At 57.0% G+C, this 22,568-nt stretch overlaps 1 protein-coding gene across 2 annotated transcripts in view; it reads left to right on the forward strand.

Moving 5' to 3' along the window:
* The window catches only part of CYP26B1 (cytochrome P450 family 26 subfamily B member 1), an 18,025-nt gene extending 525 nt beyond the window's left edge, over positions 1-17,500 (forward strand). Inside the window, exons 2-6 of one of the 2 annotated variants that reach the window (XM_086464335.1) lie at positions 386-610; positions 13,718-13,993; positions 15,047-15,202; positions 15,889-16,170; positions 17,108-17,500. In XM_086464335.1, the coding sequence (XP_086320461.1) occupies positions 386-610; positions 13,718-13,993; positions 15,047-15,202; positions 15,889-16,170; positions 17,108-17,500 (1,332 nt within the window). The remainder of the gene's footprint in view (positions 1-385; positions 611-13,717; positions 13,994-15,046; positions 15,203-15,888; positions 16,171-17,107) is intronic. The other variant, XM_086464336.1, reaches the window with a different exon arrangement.
* Positions 17,501-22,568: the final 5,068 nt, after the last annotated feature.

Consider the following 22,568-nt stretch of genomic DNA (forward strand, 5'->3'; position numbering starts at 1 on the left):
TAAAGGGAAAAAAGAGAAAGGGAGAAAGAATGAGAAAGGGAAAAAAGATAAAGAAAAAAGGGAGAAAAAGAATGAGAAAGGGAAGGAAAAGAGAAAGGAAGGGGGGGAAGAAAAAAAAAAAAAGCTTAAAAAAAATAAAAAGAAAGCTAAAAAGTGCCCGGGGAGGTAAAGGTAGAAGCAAAACGGAGGAGGAAGAGGAGGGAGGGGGGCGGAGGGCACCGAGCTGGGCCGTGCGCGGGTGGACGGCGGGGTTACCCTGCCCCCCCCCCCATCCCCCCCAGCCGCTCCGTGGGGATCCCTGCGCGGGAGCGGAAGGAGACAGCGCACTAACCCCTTCCCCCCCCCCGCATCGCCCCCCCCCCCCCCCCCCCCCTCTCCCGCGCAGGGCTCCTGCTTCCAGTCTTCCCGGCGGGAGAAGTACGGGAACGTGTTCAAGACGCACTTGCTGGGGCGGCCGCTGGTGCGGGTGACGGGGGCGGAGAACGTGCGGAAGATCCTGATGGGGGAGCACCACCTGGTGAGCACCGAGTGGCCGCGCAGCACCCGCATGCTGCTGGGGCCCAACACCGTGGCCAACTCCATCGGCGACATCCACCGCCACAAGCGGAAGGTGAGCGGGACGCGGCCAAGCGCCGGCGCGGCGGGGGGGGGGGGGGGGGGGGGGGGGGTTGCGCGGCTCCACGCGTGGGGGGGACGGACACACACACGCACACACGGACACACGGACACACGGACACACGGACACACGGACACACCGCTTCCCTCCTGCCCCCGCCCTGGGATCCCCCCCCCTCTCGCTGCTCTGCGCGTGGGACGTCCCGAGTGGGAGCGGCCCCCCTCCACCCCCCCTTCCCCCCCCCCGCGCTGTGCCCGCGCTTGGTGCCTTTGAGGAATTTAAAAGGGCGATGAGGTGAGGGCTCCCCCCCCCCAACTCCCCGCCGTGCTGCCCCGCGGGTTGCTGCTGAGGACGGGGGTGCTGTGTGTGTGTGTGTGTCCCCATCACTCCCCCCCCGCCCCCCCCGGCCCCCCAGCAGCCGGTGTGAGGGGAGGGGCGGGAGCGGTCCCGCAGGGCTCTTAAAAGGGCGATGCGGCCGGCGGGAGGAAAGGGGGGGGGGGGGGGGGCAGCGAAGCGCGGCCCCCCGCCATGTGCAGGCTCCGCCGTTTTGGGGGGGGGGGGGGGCGGGGGGAACGACACACGGTGGGTATCGCAGGGAAACCCTGTGCTTGGGGGGGGGGGGGGGGGAGTGTGTCTCATGGTGCTGAGCGTTGCATTGGCTTTCAGGGGGTCTCGGGATGAAGCGCAATATGGGGGGGGACACGGACACACGACTGAGCTGTTTGGGGGGGGGGGGGGGGGCGCTGAGACCGTCCTGGGGCTTCGCCTTGCCTCACCCCCTCAGCGGTCCTGGGGTCAGACCCTCCGTGCAGGCCCCAAGGCGGGGGCGTTGAACCCAAGCAGAGGTGGGGGATAGTCCTCACGTCCCCCCTCCATCAGCAAAGGGGGTGGCAAAGGTGATGGCCGGCGTGGCAGCGTGCGTGGACGGTGGCTTTCGTGTCCCCATCCGCCCCGGGACAGGCTCTTTCCCAGCGGGGTCGGTGCAGGCGGCAGGTTTGGGGTGAAGGTAACGTGTCCTCCCCGCTCCCTGTGGTTGTCCCAAGAGGCTGTCCCCGTCCCTGCTCTGTGGTGAGGTCCGCTCTCCTCTCTGTGCTCTAGCGGGGTTCCCTGTGTTGGTGGCTGTGTTCCTATAAACCCCCTACCAAACCCAATCGCTCGCTCTTTTTATCCTGGGGGAGAAAACCACCACCACACGACACCCATTGGGCACATTTCTGAACGCGCTGCCAGCCGGGATTCGAGCGATACCACACGAAACGCCGTGTCAATCCCTCCCCGAGACCGGGCAAACTCAGTGTTTGCCATTACACCGCTGTTTGCTTGGGCTAATCCTTTTCTTGGTTTTTTTTTCTTCCTTAAGGCAGGAGAGCTTTTTTCCCAGCCTTGGTGTCAAAGAGAAAGGGTGATAGTTCGCCGTGGGGTGTAATTTGCAGCAGGAGAGGTGCAGGGAGATGGGGAGCGATGCGCTTTCCCCTGGCAGCGGGCGGAAGGCAGCAGCTTTCGCTCCTATTTATTTCCCATTCAGGGAGGGTTCAGCAGGAGCAGCCAGCGATGTGAAGGTGCCTCTGCGCCCCTTCCCGGTGTTTTTTTTTTCTCTTCTGCACAGCGAGATGGTATTTTGCCGCCGAGGAGCGGGTGGCTGAAGGCCTTTGGTGGCGACCGCCCCAAGGAAACCGTGGCGTTCAGACCTCAGGAACTGGGGGAGGCGAGGAGAGCGTGGGTGATGGGAACGGGGTCATGGAAAAGGGAGGCCTGACCTCTGTGGTATCCCGAGGGACTTGTAATTTGTACCACAGCTCCGATGGGGAGTGCCGGCACCAGCAAGGAGCAATACCAGCAACATAGACAGGGGAGAGCCTCTCTCCCTCGGTATTTATACCCGGTGTTCTCACTTTTGTGGGTTTTTTTTCCTAGTGGGAAATACACATCCCACCCTAAACTGTGAATCCCAATGTTTTCGAGTTTTTCTGAGTCCAAAGGCTGGTCTGGATCACCATGCTTCTCCTTAAACCCCTTTTGCCTTCCTGATTTTTGGCATCACGCACAATCCCAAGCTGGCAGGGGTCCTAATTCCCACTTAAGGGACGGCTAAAGCCTCCTGAGAACAGGTACGCTGGCAAAACCCTGTCCCGGGGTGACCCTTGCCAGCTGTGCCGGCTCCTGCTCGCGCCCCTTGCCTCTGCTTTGAGCTCTGGCCTACCCCGGAGCAACCACTTTCCCCGTATCAGCGGGACCGGCGGTGTTTGAGTAGCAAATTCCTTTTCAAACGTTCCCTTTCGGCGGCACGGGGTTGGGTACGATGGGCTCAGCTGAATCCCTGCCCTTTGGAAACAGGAGGTTGTGGCGATTCCTTCGCTTGGTTTCCTCTTAATTAGCGTTTTCGTGGAGCTGAGCATCTCACGCGTCACGCACCCGTGGGTGCTCCCCGAGCCCGGCAGCCGCTCGAATCGCCTTCCCCCCTACGCCACCCATCCCTCGCCCTGGACCGAGTGAGTTGCTCACGCGGAGATAAGGCGAACCTGCTTCTCATGGGCAGAAAACAGATCATTTTGTTCTCGGCGAGATTGCGATGACCAGACGAAAGCTTTTTTTCCAGGCCAGGTGCCTTCTACCGGCAGAAATTGCCGTCGGCTCTTGGGTTCATCAGCCCTGAGCTTTGGCTGCTGGTGAAGGGCGTTGACTTTTAACTCTCCCCGCCCTGCTGCTGAGACTCTGAGGGGTCTGAGGTGGAAGCAATAGATTTAAGGCTTAAACTTGCTCCTCAAGTAGAAGTTTTCCTCTTAGGTGCGCAGTCTGTTCGTTCCTCTTGACCCTCTGGGGCATTCAGCAAAGAACCTGTTGGCAGGAGACCACGTTTTTCACAGACTTCACCAACTTTCGTAGTAGGACGCCAGTCTTCATAGAAGTATGAAAAGATTCGGAGCAGTCTGAAAGCTCCATGCAGTAGTATTCCCTGGGAAACCTTTTAGGTTGTTGATAATTCAGTTTAAAGCATCCTGGGGCTTTCTGGAGCAGTAACCCCGTCCACCTCTCAAATTCTGTTTTCTACCTCCTCTCAGCTTGGGCCTTCGCTTGATTTTAAGTGGTTTCTCCTTCTCTGGCGTTGCCAAAAGTCACACATGAGGTATGATTTCTCATGAGGCTGCTTGTGGTGTAGGGTGCCAGCCAACACGAGGAAAGGTGGAGCGTGAAACCCCACGTGCTCACCCTTTGCTGCGACTCCAACCATTGGGGTCGTCTCTAGCTCTTCTCCCACCCACCCTTACGTGGCCACCACCAGAAGTCCTCGTCATCCTTCTCAACGCCAGTGGAGCTGCACGTATTTGCAGCAGCACTGGCAGACACTCTTTCATCATTCCCTGGCAATCGAGCTGTGGTCTCCTCTCGGTGGGACAGATTGCCACTGAGATGTGAAGACGAGATCTAGCAAAGAGCTTGAAACCCAACATGTTCTTGGATGATGTTTCTGGTCGCTTGCCATTGAAATCGGCTGTTTTGGCTGGCCGTGTGTTCTGAAGCTTTCCCAAGATTTTTAGCTCTTCAATATAACTTCAGGATCAGCAAATTGCAGCTATTGCCGCTGGATCTGCTGCAGGACGCTGATGGTGGGGGGATCAGAGCTGGGTTGGATAACGCAGTCGCTGGAGCTCTTCTTTCAGGGTTGCTGTTTCCCTATCTCAGCTCCTCTTCAGGGTCTTGTATGGATTCAGTACCCCCTTCTGTAAAGTGGGTGAATATCCTCTTCTCCATCCCTTGGGCTACCAGGAGCTTTCATCCCGTAGGGGTTGATAAAGGACTCCGAGACGCACGTGTGAAAGGTGCTCAGGAGGAACAAAGCCATAGGAAGCAGCCGGTAGCTGGGGCAGCTCTCTGCTTTCCCCTTCCCTCTTTAGCAAAGCTGCCCTGCAGGAAGCTGTCAAATTGGAGAAAACTTCCCTCTTTTGGGAAATGAACTCTGCAGTTATGAGAAGAGGGGCTCTCTGGGTATGAAGTCAACTTCGCGCAGGGATGGGATGGAGGCTGAGGGCGGGGGCTGGGAGCAGGGCTTGCTTGCGTCAGGGGTATCGCTTAATTGCAGATGTCATCAGCGTTGGCTCTGTCCTTGGCCTGAGATGGAGCTGGTCGATAAGAATAGTTTACGAGCAGTGAACAAAAGCGACCCAAAACTCCGCAACCGCCCTCCTGGGAGAAGTATCTCCTGAGAGGCTGTTGCTGCTGTTGGGTCACCGAGTTGCTGTTGATGTCGGAGAAGGTTCTGGGCCACCCGGGCTGCAGCTCGTTCCTCCGCGGTGGCATTTTTGGCTCGAAATCGCCTCGCAGGTTGCTGGCAGGAGCAGCCACGTTGCTCTCGCGTCCGGCTGAGCATGGGCACATCGTGGCTCTGGCTGTTTGGTGGCACGTCCCTCTGCCTCTCCATCTCATGAGGGACATACATCATCCCTTGGCGTCAGATATGACCTGTCCCAAGGGTGGGAAGCACCTGCTTTCCTACAGTAACTCATCGGGGAGGGAGGACTGGGGTCGGTGCCTGGTGGCGGGTGCTCCTTGCTCCATGCTCCGGTGCTCTTGTTTTGGTGGCACGGCCTCTGCCGTACCTTGTCCCAGCCTGGCTGGTCCCTCAATCCTTAATCTGTCCTCGGAGGCGTCTTCAGTTCCCATTTCTACCCGTGAGCTCCCGCTTACACCCGTGAAATCAGCGCAGTCGCTCCGGATTTACCGCCCGTGCCTTTTGGAAGCGTCGCCCCCCCCCGGGTCGATACGAGCTGTAGCGAAGGCGAAGCAAATCCGCTCTTGGGCACGGTGGTAGCCTGGGCTCTGGGTTTACGGGGTGTAAGGCCAGCGGGAAGCTGAAGGTCAGCAAAACTCCTGTGCCTCTGCCTGCAAGGGAGCCCAGCTTCTCGGTGGAGAAGGAAATGGGGATGGGAAACGGCCAGGGAGCATGGCCCTTAGGTTTTAGGTCGAGGCTGCTCAGCGCCCGGGGCCAGGAAGGAGTTTCCCCGTCCAGGCATCGCGCTGCCGGTGCTACGGGGAAGGTGGGACTCAGACTTTCCTCGGAAGCATCCAGCCTTGGCAGGGGAGCGCTGGACTTGCCGGGTCCCGTGCTCTGTTCCAGCATAGTAATCCCAAAATAGGCACAGCTGGCTTAAAAAAAAGGAAAAGAAAGAATAAAATAAAAGCAGTCCGTGGGCTGGGTAGACATCCTAGACCCGGAGACTCGAGGAGGAAGCAGACAGTGGTGCAGAGAAACGGCCTGTTTTGTCTCACTGTCCAAAACTACATCATTCATTAACACACCACAATTAATGTTCTGCCTCGGAGGCATACAAGTGTTGAGCTTATTAGCACCAAGTAGAAAGGTCTGAGGCTTTAATATAGTTTGCAAGAGGATTAAGAACACAAAAGGGGCCATAAATTTACAACCAAATATAAACCAGCTGCTGTGGGCTGGACTGGGGGGCGGGGGGGGGGGAGGAGGGAAGGAGGGAGATGAGGGAGAGGGGCGGGAGGAGGAAGGAGGGCTGAGAGGCGGCGGGAACGTACTTTTCACCCTACAAAAAAGTTGTTGAGAGGGGGTATTTTAGGATTTTTTTTTTTCTTCTTGCATTTCCACCCGACCCTGCTGCCCTCCTCCACGTGGCTTGCAAACCAAATGCTGGAAAAGCACCCGTCCCCTTCCATCTGAGCTGCACCCCCCCAAAATCGTATCGGTCGGGTCCAGTGGGCTGGATTCCAGCTGCCTTTGGCTGGCCCGGCTCCGTCCCCTTCTCGGTGTGTCCGTGTCAGGCTGCTGCCCCGTGAGCAAAAGTCACTGGAGCTGGAGAAAAGGCCTTCATTGATGGAGGAGGGCTCCTGCTCGCCGTCTTGGGGAAGAATTTGTCAGCTAGGTTGGCTCACTGACTTTAGACCAAATCGCGCTGTCGTCTGCGGGGGTGTAAATCCAGAGGAATTCCACCAGATTCAAAAAGAAACAAACAAACAAATAAAGAAAAAGCAAAGCGCAGGAGCTGCTGGCTGAAAGACCAATTTCGGGTGTTTTTCATAGCGCCTTCCACCCCAAAATGCCCCGTGAGCTCAGACCCCGCTTTGAGAAGCTGCGCTGTGTCGGCGCGTGGTTGCAGCCCAGGAGCCGTACGGACACCCTGCGAGCTGAACCTCTTTGGCGTAGGCTTTTCTACCTGGCCGTGTCATCCGGGGTGGAAGCTGTTGGATGTCCTGTGAGGCACGGAGAAGATGAAGCCCTTCCTCGGCGTGGAACTGCACTCTGCAGCCCACAGCTCTGCCTGGGTCCGGGCTCCACTTTAGAGCGGGAAGGGGGGATGCCAGGAGCTAATCCCAGAGGTGGGAGAGAGCTTTCGAGGCTCAGGATCCATCCCACACTGTCTTTCTGTACCTTCTGCTGCATCATACTCCATCCTTCCAAGCGGCTCGAGCAACCTCACGAGTTGTGGTTCGTAATATCCCGCTCACCCCTCTGGGGTTTGTTTTGTTTCGGGTTAACGGTGCTCTCCATTCCTTCTCAGGTGACACTTCTACCACTAAATATATCTCTCTGCCAGCCAGCTTGCTCTTCAGCTTGCTTCTCCTTCATTTTGTAGGGTGGCCTTGGGTCATCTCAGCCCTCATCATCTCCTCCCTGGGCTTTAAAGCTCAGAAGAGGCCTCTGATGGTCGGCAGGAGCTCATGTGTTCAGAAGTAGGGACATCTGCACCGTCAGACGTGTGCTCACCCCCGCGTGATGCGCAGAGGTCTTCCTCAGGATTTCGCTGGCAGAGCTGCTGGAAGGAGGCGCTTTTCCGAGCCTCTTCCCCTGGTTCTGCCGAGAGACGATGCGTGCTCAGAAAGGTGTATTTATTTCGCCTTTGGGACAGAGCAGGCTGCGCCGTGGGGCGAGGGTTTCCCTCTCGTCCCCTCGGCGGGCACGGCTGCCCCTCGTGCTCTGCTCCGCTCCCAGCCCGTGGAGCGCTTTGGCAAGACCGAGGTCTTCCACGCGGTCCCGTGGGAAAGCACTGGAGGCTGGTTTCTTTTTCACGTCTGGCTTTGTCCCTAGGAGAGTCCGTGCTCTGGGTTACTTAAACACGTGGGGTCCCTTCCCTTTGGTCCCCCCCTCCATGCTCCAGGAGGTCAGCAAAAACTGGGACTTTTCTCCTGGCGTTTCTCCTCCATTGGCTCCGTGGTGGTGGACAGGGCATTATCCCTGCTGCCTGGACAAGCTGCTCGCCTCCTCCTTAGCTCTGGGTAAGCTCTCATCTCCACATCACAGATCTGGGATTCAGTACGTGGCCCAAAACTGAACGGGGTAGCCCATCCCAGCCTGACCCGGCCGTCTGACACTGGTGAACGGCTGCTCTGACCACGCAGCCGTGTGCCTGGTGGGTTTGCACGGCTCCAGCCAAAGACACCAGCCACAGGCAGCGGGTGCTTGCCCCGTTGGACCTCTTCTTGGCCAGCTGATCCCACCTTTCTAATCCCTTCTGGCTGGACACAGCTCCCGTTTCTTTGCCACGCTGTCCGCTGATGTGAGATCTTCTCTCTTTTACCCCTCCCTGCGTTTGATTCCCTCCGTGAAGAGCGGTGACAAGACGGCAGGTGAATTTTGCTCTCCTCAAGTGCTCTGGTTCCTCGTGACTAAATGAGGGGAGGGCACTTGGAGCAGCCCTTCAGAGGTGACTTCAGCACACCGATGCTGAGGAACCGCGGTGTTTTTAGGGCTAAGAAGTCTAAACTGCGGAACGCAGCCGCTTGCATTTTGCTGGTGATGGCGTTGGGTTTTTTTGAGACATGGGGCAGTTTGGCTGAGAGGGGTGCTGGGACTGATGCAGGGTGTCCTGCTGGTGCCTTGCTCTCCCCCCCCCAGCTTGTGCATCACAGCCCCTTTAACCTGTCAGATGGTTTCAGATCGGATGCAATGTCTCCAGTGCCGTGGGGGGGGGGGGGGATTTGTAGGAGAGATGCTCGGACATGGAGATATTTTGAGCTGTGGGGAAATGGGGTGCTTGGGCTCGTTCTTACTCTGAACTCAAGTGGAAATGTGAAATGCCAGAGTTTCTCACAACCCTAGATGTTTAAAAAAACCAATTAGGGGTACGGGCAATGCTGAAAGGTGCATAATCATTGTAACGTGGCCCAAGGATGCTGAAATAACCTTTACGTTTTTTTCCAGCACCTTTTTTTTTGAGAATCGTTCGAATTTCAGTGAAACTGCCTGTTGCAAAAGCACCCCGTTTCTTTTCTGCAGCTGGGCCCAGTTTGGAGACTCCAGCTCCTGTAACCAGACTCCCTTTGGAGACGGGTCGCAGCGTTCATAGGGGTCTTGCATCTCTCCCCCAGGAGAGGTTGCTGCCTTCAGCTCCCCCCGAGTCACCCACCCTCCTCACCTGCACGCTGCGTGCAAGCGCCGCGCTTTGATGGGCAAACCCGGCGTTGCTCGGTTTGGGTGGTGGGGAGCTGAAGCTCTTGGCTTTTCCCTCTCAGTGGGCCTGGATTCCTCCTGTGACGGAGCATGGCAGGAGACCGTGGAGTGGTCCGTGTGCTCTGTTTTCCAGTTGCAGCGTGGGGAGACACGGGATCAGCTCTTTGCTGTGGGTCTGTGAAAGGCAAAGCCCTTTACGAATGTGTGTCAGGGCAGCAGCGGGGTTTTGGGGAGGTCCTCTCCACTTTGCGGTGCCTTGCCTAGCCTTGCCAACTTTTCTTTTGCTGTGTTTTCCCTTTTGCTCGTGCTCCTGGTGCCAGGACAGCCTCTTGCCCACGAGCCTTCTCATCTCCTCCAACCCCGCTGGAGCGTGGCAGTGGGCTCCGCATCTGGCAGCCCCGCATCTGACGCCGGAGAGAGGCAGACATCCATTATAACGTGGCGACAGGACAGGGTTGGGACAGACACCGCCTGTGTTTTTGAAATGTAGGAAGAAACAGTACGTCTCCAGGTTGAGACGCTGCTTTGGATGCTTCCTGACACCTCTCTCCGGCCAAACCGCTGTCGGGTGCCAAAGTGGTTCGTTGAAACGTCTCCACGCTCATCGTGCCTTCTTTTGGTCAGGCCAGCAGCTCTGGCCGGCGTGGGCTGGATGAGACGCAGGTGTCTGATCCCAAAGTGTAAGTTTTCCTCCTGGAGGGGAGGAAGGAAAAGCTCCGTTCCCTCTTTGCCGCGCTGATGTGGTGGGAGTGGGGGACCTGCAGATCATGGGTGGCGAAAGGCAGGGGCTGAGGCCGGTGGTTGGAGTGGGGAGGCTTGGCCGGCACCGAGGAGGGGTAACGCAATGAAAAGCATCGTCCCTGCTAACTCCTCTCCACCCCAGCCCCTAAACGAAGCCTTTGCTATGCGTGAAAAACGCTCCGGGTTGAAGCTCGGGGCTCTTGGCTTGAATGTCCTCTCCTCTTTGGTGTGGTTTAAGGATGGGGCTGGAGTGTTCTCCAGCTGGGACTGGGGGCAGTTCACTGTCACACGGAGCTGGACCTCTCCAGGAGATCCTGGAGCTGAGACACTGGGAAGGAATTTTCTGCCTTAGGAAAACCATAAATCTTTAAATATCCTGTTTCCACTGTGAGAAGGATTCGGAAGTTTCCAGCCAGGCTCGCTGGGTGGTGGTGTCTCCCTCGGCGTGTGCGGGTGTAAATGAATGCCCCTGGACAGAGCAAATCCCCAGCCTTGTCTCTTCAGGGCCATATTAAGTATGAAAAATACGGGGACCCTCTCCAGCATCCCCCAAAAGTCCTGGCCGCTGCCCCGGCACTGCTGCCGAGGCCACTTGGCCAGAGCCCCACCGCGACTGAGCCGTTGCGTCTCGGTGTTCGCGAAGCCGAGCATCCCTTTAGAGCCGATGGCGCCTCTTGGCAGCTCTGGAGCAACTGGTTTTTTGCACCGATGCTCCTTGGCTTTGCCTGGCCTTGCCCCTGCGAGCGGCCGAGGCGTTCGGCTCGGCTTCACTAGAGGGCGCAGGAATTTTAGGCTAGAAACGCAGCGGAGGTTTGTCGGGGAAAGTTGGCTGCCTTTTCCTCCTTTTTAATCAACTGGAAAGATGCAGGGTTGAACTGGAGGTGACTGGAAGGGGATCCAGACTTGTGTCTGGCTGGGGAAGGATCCGCTGACATTGGGGGATTAGGCGGCGTGGAGCGCAGCGGATGGGACGTCGCGACGAGCCGGCAGCGTGGCCGGGGCTCACGACGTTGGCTGGCCCCATGGCCGGGAGCTGCAGGCTCCGAGAGACGTGGGGTGCTGCTGCCTGGGGCTGGAGGAGCCTGATGGCAAAAGGACAACTCAAAAAAGGGGTGAAACCCAGAAAAAAATCCCCCCAGCCCCGCGGTGCTAAACGCTCCCCCTTTTTCAGGCTGGGCAGGTGGTGCTGTTGACCTCCGTGGGGGCTCAGGCTTCTCTTCCTGAAGGTCCCCTCGCTCCTGGGGGACGGGCGCTCTCCTCTTCGGAGTCTGGCTTGGGCTGCGAGGTGGGGACGCGGCCCCGGGGATGGTTCTCTGGACGGCTGCGGCAGTTTTGCACGGCGGGACCCGAGGCATTTCTTGGGACCCTGTGCTTTTCGCGGGGTGCAGGGTGTCCCCGAGCTCCTTGCCTGTGGGAGATGCTGGGCAGAGCTGGGGGAGGACGGGGTTTGCCCCAGGTCGGGAGCCCCAGGGGCCGTCTCCATCGGGACGGTGGCTCCAAGCAGGGCTGCAGCCCCGGCGCCCCTCAAGCACAGGCTGTCCCCTCGCCAGCTCTGCTTTCAGCTGGAGAAACTGAGTCGCGGGAAGCGTCTGGGGAGAGCAGGGTGGTTGACTGGGAGCCTCTGGCCTTATCCTAACGCCCCCCCTCCCACCCCAGCGTGGATGAAGGGCAGATGCCAGCTGGATGGGGGGACATTGGTGTCCCTTCGCCGGCCCCGCTCGGGAGGTCCCGTCCCACCCCTGAGCAGCAGCTCGGGGCGGCCAGCTCTCCTCCAGCCAGCGCTGCCTCCAAGCCTGGCGTCCTGCTCGTGGCCACCAGGAACCATCCCTTTCCCAGCTCCCTCCGTCCCTTCCCCAGGCAGCCGAGGGACTCGGCTTTAGCACCTCCGGCTTTTCTTTTCCGAGCGGCTGCTTTTCCACCCTCCTCACGGGTCTGCCTGAGCGTCGCTGCCCTTCCCAGGCTTCAAAACCAGCGCGGGAAGCGCAGAGAGGCGGCAGAAAGCGGCAGCCGCCCCCGTCTCGCGTCCTCGCCGTGATCTCGCTGCCCCGCTGTTCATTCATTCATTCCTCCGCTCATTCATGCCTCCGCTCTGCGTAGCCAGCCCGGGACGACTGTCTGTCTGCAGGCAGATCTCTCTCCGTCCGTCTGCCGGCTGCATTTGCTTTCCCATCCCTCCTACCCTCCCCGTTTGCACGCTGGTATTTCCATGGGGAGCCGCCGAGATTTCCCCCCCCCCCCCCCCCCCGCCGTGTATTGTGTGATGAGTTTTACTCAGGGCTCAGCCCCAGCGCAGCTCGTTATGAAGTGTCTCTTGTTGAGCCTCCTGCCCGGGGCTGCGAGGGGACAGAGGTGTTATTTCACCAAACAAACTCCCAGCGAACGATGTGCATTAGCCATGAAGGGTCGCAGCCAGGAAAATATTACCTTTCCCTTTGAGTGCTGACTGCGGAGGAAATTCTCACATTTACAGCTCCAGCGAGCCCGGCGCTCATGGAAAGAGGGGGCGGCTTTGATTTCTCTCCTCTTGTTGGTTTGATAACTTCGCAGCCCCCCCACCGTGCAATGAGCTCCCCCACCCCGGGAACCGGCCACCGGTGGAGGCTACGCGGGGTTGGAGCTCCCTCCTTGGGAGCCTGCTTTAATTTCATTTTTCCCAGAGGCCTGGCATGTGGCAGGGCGTGTGTGCGTGCTGCCCCGCGTGTGTGTGTGTGTGTGTGTGTGTGTGTGTGGAGGTTAATAAAAAATAAACAAACAGCACTTTTTTTTCCCTCCGGTGCACGCTGGGAGGGATGCGGCGGGGGATGCCGAATGAAAGCGTGTGCTGTGGGCTGCGCCGGGGAGGGCTGAAGGGACATTCCTGGCATTGCTGAGCTCCTCGCGCGATGCTCGGGCCCCGGCCCAAATTGGAGGAAGGAGCCGTTAGCATCGGGGACCTGGGGAGGCCCACTCCCGTGCAGTGTTTACTCGCGGAGCTTAAATTAATACTGTCTGCTGACATCAGGGGTTTTGGTTTTTTTTTGCCCGGTTTCCCAAGGAAATGAGCTGCGTGCTATCGCAGCCTCTGCGTACGTGTGTGACTCTCTTTCCCCGCTCGAACCCCTGCCTGAGTTCAGCCAGATTCCACAGAGATCCCGAAAGCTTCAAATGAATTGTTTTGCTTAATTTGTTACGTGGATTAAGACAGGGCGGTTGATAGGTGGGAGAAGCTGCCAGTGCTTCCCGTTGAGAGAATAGCTTGCGTGTGTCTGCGTGTGTGCGCGGCCGTCGTGTTAGGCGCTAGAGAATCCCCACGGAAGAGGCGCGTCCGAGTCGTGGGATGAGCGTAACTGGGAGCCGTGAGACGTGGCGCTGCGGGAAAGGCGGCTCCATCCGTTTCTTCGCATCTCGGGTTTGCACCGTGTTGTTACAGAACCACAGAGTGGTCAGGGGTTGGAAGGGACCTCTGGAGATCATCTGGTCCAACCCCCTGCCAGAGCAGCGTCACCTAGAGCAGGTCATGTAGGATCACATCCAGGCGGGTTTTGAATATCTCCAGGGAAGGAGAATCTACAGCCTCCCTGGGCAGCCTGTTCCAGGGCTCTGCCACCCTTAATGGAAAGAAGTTTTTCCTCATGTTGAGGTGGACCCTCCTGTGCTCCAGTTTGTCACTGGGCACCACTGAAAAGAGCCTGGCCCCGTCCTCTTGACACCAAAAAAATGTATTATCGCCCCATCGTCCGTGATGATTGTGGTGGGGATCAGCCTGTAGAGGATCTGTCAGCTGATATTTCTCCATCGACCCTTTTTGGCGGCTATTTTAGGAATTGTGGAGATACTGGATGATGACAAATGTTCTGCTCAGCGCAGGAAATCTGTGCTGCCCATTTTTGTAGGCAGAAGCTGGATGCTAGAGAAGGCAAAGAGCAGGGTGATGGGGCTGCGTAGCAATCTCTGCTTGCTCTCTTTTGTAGGTTTTCTCCAAAATCTTCAGCCATGAGGCTCTGGAGAGCTACCTCCCCAAGATCCAGCTGGTGATCAAAGACACTCTTCGGGCCTGGAGCAGCAACCCCGAGTCCATCAACGTCTACCACGAGACCCAGAAGCTCACCTTCCGCATGGCCATCCGTGTTCTGCTGGGCTTCCGCATCCCCGATGAGGAACTCAACCGCCTCTTCGAGGTCTACCAGCAGTTCGTGGAGAACGTCTTCTCGCTGCCCGTGGATCTGCCCTTCAGCGGCTACAGGAGGGTAAGAGATTGGGGCTGAGTCCTCCACCAGCCAGTAACACCGATCTGGGATTGATGTGGGGTGGTAGCTAATGCCCACCTCTACAGGTTCTTGGTGGGACGTCTTCCCACCCTCTGACCTCTAGAAATGAGTCCATTTTGGGCTGCAAAGTCCTGTTTCGGTGGAGTGGAGAGGAAGATCCGTCCGTAGGGTTTTAGAGTGCTGGAGACTCTGTGGTTAGATGCGAAGGAGAATACAGTCAGGATTTGCCCAGTGTTAATGCATGATTTTTCCTCGCTTGTAACTGGCAGTTTTGCTGTATTTTTTTGTTTGTGGGACCTTTCTCCTGTTCATTCCCTCCTGGCCGCAGGGCGAAAGAGGTCAGTGGACCTTCTAATTCCAAGGTTTTCTCATGAATGGTGCAAAATGAAGACATAACAAAAACTGTAGGCAAAAAATTGTGTTTTTTTTTTAGCGGGGAGTTTTGGTAACAGAAATACGGGGGTTTAAAAGGGTTTTTTTTTTTGTGGTTATCACTGCAAATTTTGCTGTTGTTATTTAACCACGTGAATGAGCCCGAAGCCCATTGGCAGCCCCGAAGCATTTGCAGCAGCAGGTTAACCTGCCCCCCCCTCCCCCCCGAGCTGCACTCGGGTGGGAATTGCTTTACTGAGAGCAGGTGATCAAATTGCTCGGGAAGCCCATTACACGCCTGGGAAGAGGATCCTTTCGGATGACTTGACTTTCCTTTGAGACACGATTTTCCCAGGGACTGCCGTGCAGCCCAGGGTGAGCTGGAGGCCTGTGAACTGGGGCGGCAGCGGGGCTCCCACATCAGACCTGTCGTTTGCACGTAGGTGCTGATTACTCTTGCCTGTCATCTCGCCCGCTCGGGGCTTGCTCCTCCTGCCCAGGGAGCAACTTCAGCGTCCCTACACTTCTCTTTGAGCACCTGCAATTGCAGTTGTATTACTTAGACGTGTCGTCCTGAGCACATCTCCAGCTCCTGGGGATGCTGGGGATGGTGGTGCTGGGGTTGTGTCCTGCGTGGTCTGATGGCTTCGTGCTCCACAGGGCATCCGGGCGCGCGAGACGCTACAGAAGGGGCTGGAGAAAGCCATCCAGGAGAAACTGCAGAACACGCAGGGCAAGGACTACGCCGATGCGCTGGACATCCTGATAGAGAGCGGCAAAGAGCACGGCAAGGAGCTGACCATGCAGGAGCTGAAGGTAAAGGTCTTCCCCGTGGTTACCTTGTCCTGGCTGTGCTCAGGGCAGGGGCTCCCCGGAAAGCAAAGCTGTAAGGTGGGTGTTTTGGGGCAGACCTGAGGTGATCAGCGAGAGCTGGGGGACCACAGGGTGTTGTTGGAGCTGCAGCTGAATTCTGGGCTGGTGGGTCCTGGTGCCAACCGGCCAGTTGCTTTCCTACGGGTCGTATTGATTTGCAGATCACGCTCAGCCCTTTCTAAAAGGCATTTCCAGGGAATACCAAAAGACTGTACGAGTTTGCTGAAGCTTTCAGCCTTGACCAGCTTCATCCATCGGCCCATCCAGTTTTATGGGGCCTCCTTTGCAGGGCGTATGAGCTCTCAGCAGGTTGTTATATGCAGCAGGGTCATGGCGTAACTTGTCCTTCGTGTACTATCAAGAGACATCCCCAGGGGTTTTTTTCCTCCTGCCTGTCTGGTCCTCAGCATCCTCCAAGGATCTGTGGAAAGCTCCCAGTGGTGCACGTCCAGGAGCTGCACAAGGAGAGACCTTAGACACGACCAAGCTGGAGAGCTGTTGGGGGAGGAAAAAACCTGCCCCGTGGCAGCCCATGTGCCTGTCCCTTGACATGCCACAGCTGCTGGCCCGTCTGTCTGTCTATCTGTCCATCCTCTGCATCTTACCCTGGCTTTGCTCCTGGCTTTCAGGATGGCACCCTGGAGCTCATCTTCGCCGCCTACGCCACCACCGCCAGCGCCAGCACCTCTCTGATCATGCAGCTCCTCAAACACCCCCGGGTCCTGGAGAAGCTGCGGGAGGAGCTGCGCAGCAAGGGCATCCTCCACAACGGCTGCATCTGCGAGGGCTCCCTCCGGCTCGACAACATCAGCAGCCTCCACTACCTGGACTGCGTCATCAAGGAGGTGCTTCGCCTCTTCACCCCCATCTCCGGGGGATACCGGACGGTGCTGCAAACCTTCGAGCTGGATGTGAGTGTTGCCATCTCTCTGGGAGCTCCCCAAAACGGCCTTTGGCGGGTTGCGGCAAAGCTGGCTCGAGGAGACTCGAGCTTAGAGTCTTAAGACAAAGCTTAGAGGAGACCTCGGGGAGGGCAAATTCGGTCCTGCTGGTGATGGGAGGTGGAATTGCTCTGGATTCAGAGGAGGGTGGTGGGAGGTGGCCCGTGGCGGGGAAGGGATGCGCTCGAGCTGTCGAAGAGGAGACAGGCGCGACGCTTCAAAGAGCGACTCGTGCCGATGCTTGACGCCAAAATCTGGACTGGGGTGTGACGAGGGAAAGGTTTGCTGCGAAGGGCATCGCCGGGCTGCTGGGGGGCAGGGGGATGGCTCACCGCCGCGGCTGGAGTTGCCGACTAGCCAAACAAAATCTTGAGACCTGGCTTGTCGCTGTAAATCCCACTGATGCAGTGATTGGAGTCGGAAGCCTTTTAAAGTGCTCAAGGGGGGGGACGAATCCGCCCCGTTTCTCATCGCCCAAGGCCTGACGTGTGCGTGTGGGGCTGGCAGGCGGCGGGGGGGGCGGTGAGCCAAGCCATGGGATGCTCCGAGGAGGGCTGGCCGGCGCGCGGGGCACGGCTCGGGCACGGGAACAAGCCGCTTGCCTTTGCTCGGCGGCCGGCGAGCGCCGCGGGGTTCCTGGTAGGCGACCTCCTGCCGGCGACCGCAAGGCAAATAAAGAGGAAGGGATCGTCCGGCATGTCCCTGGGATAGAGGAATAAACCCAGGAGTCCCATCTCTGCCCTGGTTTCCTTTGAAATCTGCACCACGCTCGAGTAATAAACCCCCCAAAAATGGGAAAAAGCAGGCGAAGCAAATTCGCTTTCTCTTGTCCTCCTGCGCCCTCTCTCTTCGCAGTAGGGTTGACTCGCTCTGGTTTTCTCTCCCCCCCCTTCCCTCTTCTCTCTAGGGTTTCCAGATCCCCAAAGGCTGGAGCGTGATGTACAGCATCCGGGACACCCATGACACCGCCCCCGTCTTCAAGGACGTGGACATCTTTGACCCCGACCGCTTCGGGCAGGGTCGCAGCGAAGACAAGGACGGCAGGTTCCACTACCTCCCCTTCGGAGGAGGCGTACGGACCTGTCTGGGCAAGCACCTGGCCAAGCTCTTCCTCAAGGCGCTGGCCATCGAGTTGGCCAGCACCAGCCGCTTCGAGCTCGCCACCAGGACTTTCCCCAAAATCACCCTGGTGCCTGTGGTCCACCCGGTCGACGGACTCAAGGTCAAATTTTTCGGACTGGATTCCAACCAGAACGAGATCCTGACGGGGACAGACGCCATGCTGGGGGCGACGGTGTAAAGCCCACGCCGGCGGCGCGAGGGACGGGCGGCCGGGGGACGGAGGGGTGGGGTTGGGGGCAAGGGGTCGAACAGGAGGGGAGGAGAGAGGGACGAGAAGCTTCTCCACGACGCTCGCTTCGCAGAACCTCCGGGTCGGGACTGGTTTTCTCCACCGGTGAAGCTGCCGAAAACCGTTTCGCTGTCGCCGCGGGGCGCGGAGAAGGTCGGGGTGTCGTCGTGCGTCTCGTCGTGTTCGGAAGGAGGAAGAATCGCAAAACCTGAGTCGAGCTGCGATGTCTGACCATACACAGTATCTAAATATTATAAATATATATATATAAATATCTATAAAACACTTCTGCTGCGAGGAGGAGCGCTGCAAAGGCCTGACTGCCGGAAAGGCTTCGGAAATCAGCCGGCGATCAGAGGTCTGGCGTCCCGGGGCGGCCCTCGGGTGGCCTCTGATTTTTTTTTTTAACAGTGTTAAATTAGCTGGTGATAACAGTGTTTTGATTTTTTTTTTTTTTTTTTTTTTTTGGTTTGGTCTTTTTTGTTGTTGTTGTTCATTTGTTTGGTTGTGGTTTTTTTTTTTGTTGCGGGGCGTTGGAGGCTTTCCTTGGTGAGGGGGAGGCAAGCGATGCCTGGTCCCATCCCCTCTCCCGCTGGTGCCAGGACAGGCTGGGGAGGGGTGGGGGGGGCTGCCGTTTCGCCTCTGCTGTGGGACCGAATAACCCTGTGGTGTCTTGTCCGGGGCTGAACGGACGGTGAGCCATCCCTCTGAGGCCTCAGGCAAGCGCAGAGTTGCGTTTTGCAAATTTGGGGCTCTGGTCACGGGGCCGGGGGGGGGGCGGGGGTGGGGGGGGTGCGTCCTTTTTTTTTTTTCTCTCGTTGAGTTTCCTGCTGCTGCTACACGGCCTGTGTGCACCCATCCCGCCCCCCGCTGCTGCAGCCCCTCACCAGCCCCTTCCCCCTGCAAAGGCACCTGTTTTGGGGGGGGGGGGGGGGTGTGTTTCGGTGCCTTTGCTCACGGTGCAGGCGCCAGCGTGGCTCCGCCGACCCACCGCGGCTCTGCCAGCGCCGAGGCGCTGAGCGAAGCCGATCCCGCTCGGAGCCGCTCGTGCCGGTGCGTCCTCTCCCACGGGAGGCGTTTGCATTAAAGGTGATCCCTGTCAATAAGCCAACACGCGCCTTGTTTTGTCTCCTGGTTGGGTTTGGCTTGGCGACGGGAGCCCTCGGCGCGGAGGAGAACAAGCGAGCGGGCGGGCTCCTCCGTCCGCCCCCGTCCCCCCGCTGACCCAGGAGAGGGGCCCTGCCCAAAACTTCTCCGGCCCAAACCAGCGGCCGCCGAGGTCTCTCGCATTCGATTCGGGGGGGCGGGTTTCTTTGTTGGTTTTTTTTTTGCACGCGAGAGGCTTCGGGGCTGAGCGTGGGATGGGCGGGTTGTGTCGGGAAGCGGACGCGGCCTCGCGCGCCGAGCGAAAGCTCCCCGAGCGCCTCGGCAGGCGTTCGGTTCGGAGCAGAGCAACGTGCCAGGTTGGGAGAGCCCTCCCTGAACTTGGGGTGGCCTCTGCTCAGCCGGCGCAGCCCCACTCCTCTCCCATCTCCTGCCCTCTGAGGTGGAAAGAACAACGCAAGGACCGTGGCTGAGACCTCTCCTCGCCGTGATGGGAAAAGATCTTGTGCTTGGGTGGGCAGCTTGGCTGTCAGCTTTAAAGGTTTCCAGATAAGTCAGAGGGGTTGAAAGAAGAAAGGTGAAGGGGCAGAGGTGGCTTACCGGGGTTGCTTTGCAGGTTGTGCTTTTGACGAGCGGGTGCCTCTTTGGAAGGTCGAAGGAGGTGTGAAGCGAGCGATGGTGATGGCTGCCTTTGCCAGCCCGTCGTCTGGTGGGGGCAAGGAGGAGGGAGGCAGTTTTTTTAGCCAGGGGAAGCACTTGAGGTCAGATTGCCGTCAGCCAAGCTGCTAGAAACCCCCCCCCCCCAGAAGCATCCCGGTGGATGGTCTCTGCTCACACACAGCTTGACTTGCAGGTCCATTGACCCTGAAATCAAGCTCCCGGTCTTCTAGGAGATGCCATTCAGATCCAGACCTTGCCTTCTGGTTGGTAAACCAGCGCCAAACCCAAAAGCAAGGTCTCAGGAGCCTCATGTGCACCGTGTCCCTGAAGCAGAGGCTCAGCTCCTTTGCCAGCCTGAAAATTTTGAGTGAAACGCCGCTGGCTCAGGCACTGTTGAGATTTCAGGTATTTTCCTTGTCCTTGATGAAGAGAAAAACTTTCCCGGTGATAAGAGGAGCTTCATCGCAATCCCAAAGGGCGGAGAAGCAAAGGAGAGCATAAACCTGACTGCGGTGGGAAGGGGTGAGTCTCCCAGGGGCAAATATTTGGGGAAAGGTAAGCGGCACGTGAGGGTGTCCATGGTCTTTGTGGATGACGAGCCCTTGTAGGACACGTCGAGAGGGGCAGGAGGTGAATGGTCTGCAGGGTGGGGGGAACTGCAGGGTGAAAACCCATCAGAGCCCCCCCGCCAGGTGCTCTCCAGGAGCCCCCCATTTCCACCTGAGAGCTGCCGGGGGAATACAGCCATGCTTGGGGGGAGAGGAGGCTGAAGAAGGGGAGAGCTGGAGAGGGGAGCGGGCAGCAAGGTGAAAAGGTGCGGTTAAAGCCCCCGAAGGGGCTCGGTCCCGCTTGTGCTTACGGGAAATCAGTGAAGGGTTTCACTGAAATTGTTATTTTACCTTCCAATGTCACTGCAAAGTGGAAACCAAACATGCTGTCGAGTGAGTGGTTGATCGGAGCGCGGTCATGCCAGATGCATACATCCATTATATATATATGCTTACGTCACGTGTGTATATATAATGTGTGTGTGTGTGTGAGTATTTAATCTAGGCATAAGTAAGTCATGCTTTTGTTTTTCCATTCCTAACTAATATAACTTGACTAAAAAAAGTTGCTGCAGTGGGTTTGCAGAATAAAGCACTTTGAATCTCAGAATTGTTTGTTCGTTGTTTGTTGGTTGTTTTTTTTTTTCCTTAGCACAGTCCAATTTGCTATAATATTATTTTATACACAAATATTTTTTTTTTTTGGTCTGTCTTTATAAACTATTATAAGTACTATTTTTGTTATAATTCAAAATAGATATTTAGTATAAAGTTTTGCTGTTAAATATTTGTTATTTAGTAAAATATGATTTTTTTTTTCTCTTTATTGTAAACATTGTCTGGAAAAATATTAATATGTTTTATCACAGTTGTTTTTAATATTAAAAAGAAGAAAAAAGCACTTGTGGGGTTTTTCGTTATGAAATTGGTGCCGTGTGAACATGTGTTTCAGTCATGTGGTTTTTAATATGTATATAATATTATGTGTCGCATATTAAAATGAATGTTGTGTATTTTGTGATCTTAAAAAAAAAAAAAAATAATCCATGTGGCTATTTTATAGACTTCCATAATAAAAAGAGTCGAATCTCCAACCTTTTTGGTTTGTATCCGTCTGCATCTCCTCTCAAAGGGCTTGTGGCCTCCTGCTTTGGGGTCTCAGGGTAACGCCTCCATCCTGGGAACTGGGGCACCCCATAGGTGGGATTTTTGCACCCACCTGGGGACCTGTTGGTCTCCATGGCCAGGGCGAGGCCTTACTGGCTGGCACGATTTGAAGTACAGGAAATTCCACTTAAAAATAAGAAAAAGCTTTTTTTGTGGGGAGGGTTGGCCAAACGTTGAACCAAGTTGACCGGAGATGCTGTGGAGTGTTCGCCGCTGGAGATAACCCAGAGCCTGACTGGACGTGGGCCTGAGCAACCCGACCAAGGTGCCCCTGCTCTGAGGATTTGGTGGGCTCCAGGATAACCCAGTTTCTGCCCAAAGCGAGAGACAGAGGCTGGACAAAACGAGCAGGAGGGAAGGGGAAGGTGCTTATCTCCAGTTGCGTGTGTGCCCTGGCCTTTGCTGCTGGCCCTTCCAGGAGCTTCCACCGTAGAGAGACGGCAGAGGAGACCACCACGGGTCGAGGAACATACACCCAACTACTGATTGCATTGACAGGCTGGATGGTGGGCGGGATGTGATGGTGGTGGACCAGACGAGGCAGCACACGCTTCCCAAGGGTAGCCCAGGTGGGAAGGACCCTGTGACGAGCAGCAGCAGGGCTGCAGGTTGGGTGGGAGCAGACAGGTTGTCCCCGGCCCTCCCGTTATCTCTCATTTGGGCTATGGAGAGGTTGACTGCTCCGGTGATCAGCTCCTCAGCTGTGTCCCAGCGTTTTCTGCAAGCAGGGCTTGCTTTGAGCTTTTTAAACCCAAAAAGCTTTAGGCACTTTTGGCCCTGGGTGGTGGGGCGAAATGCTTTTAGCCTGAGATGTGACAGGGCGAACTGCTGGTGGGAGTTTCAGCTGCACCAGCCCCAGAACGGAGCTGGGGTGGGTTGAGAGTGCTTGAAGTAATTAGGTAATTACTTAAGTGATTAGCTTCTGTCTCCTTGCTCTTTTCCCCATAAAAACAGCCCTGATAGTGCCCTGGCTGTGGTGGGAGCGTTGGAGAACAGGATGTTGCTGCTCTGCGAACCCTTCCTACGAGCGCATTCAAAGGCAAGCGAAGGCTGGAGGGATTAATGCAGCTCTTTGCAGGCGGCTGGAAAATATGACCGTGCAACCCAAGCCCGTGTCCCTTCGGTGCAGCCAGAGGCTCCGAGGCTCCTTTCCCTCCCTTTAGTGCTTTGCGGCCGCGCTCTTTTCCTAGTCGCTGTTCTGGATGTGTCCTGCCAACCGCGGTCTTGCCCTGTCTGTCCCGGCTGTCGCCAAAAAAACACCGTGCGGTTGCGCTCGTCCGCGGTCCTGTCCCCTTCCCGGCCTCTCCTTGAGCCGAAGGGGCCGATGTGTCACCTCCTCGCCCTTCCTTTCCCTTCCAGCCCGCGATGCCTTTATAATACCCGTCCGTCACCTCTTTAATAGCAGGGAAGGTCATTGCCTTTTGGCCTTTTCTCTTTGGGATTTCTTTTCTCGCCCCTGTTCCCCTCCCTTTGCTTCTATTTATTTATTTATTTTCAATTGACGGCTTTTAGCGAGAAGCTGCACCACCCCCGGAGGG

Source organism: Leptosomus discolor, chromosome 4 (assembly GCF_034619465.1).
Source record: "Leptosomus discolor isolate bLepDis1 chromosome 4, bLepDis1.hap2, whole genome shotgun sequence".
NCBI classification, from domain to species: Eukaryota; Metazoa; Chordata; class Aves; order Leptosomiformes; family Leptosomidae; genus Leptosomus; species Leptosomus discolor.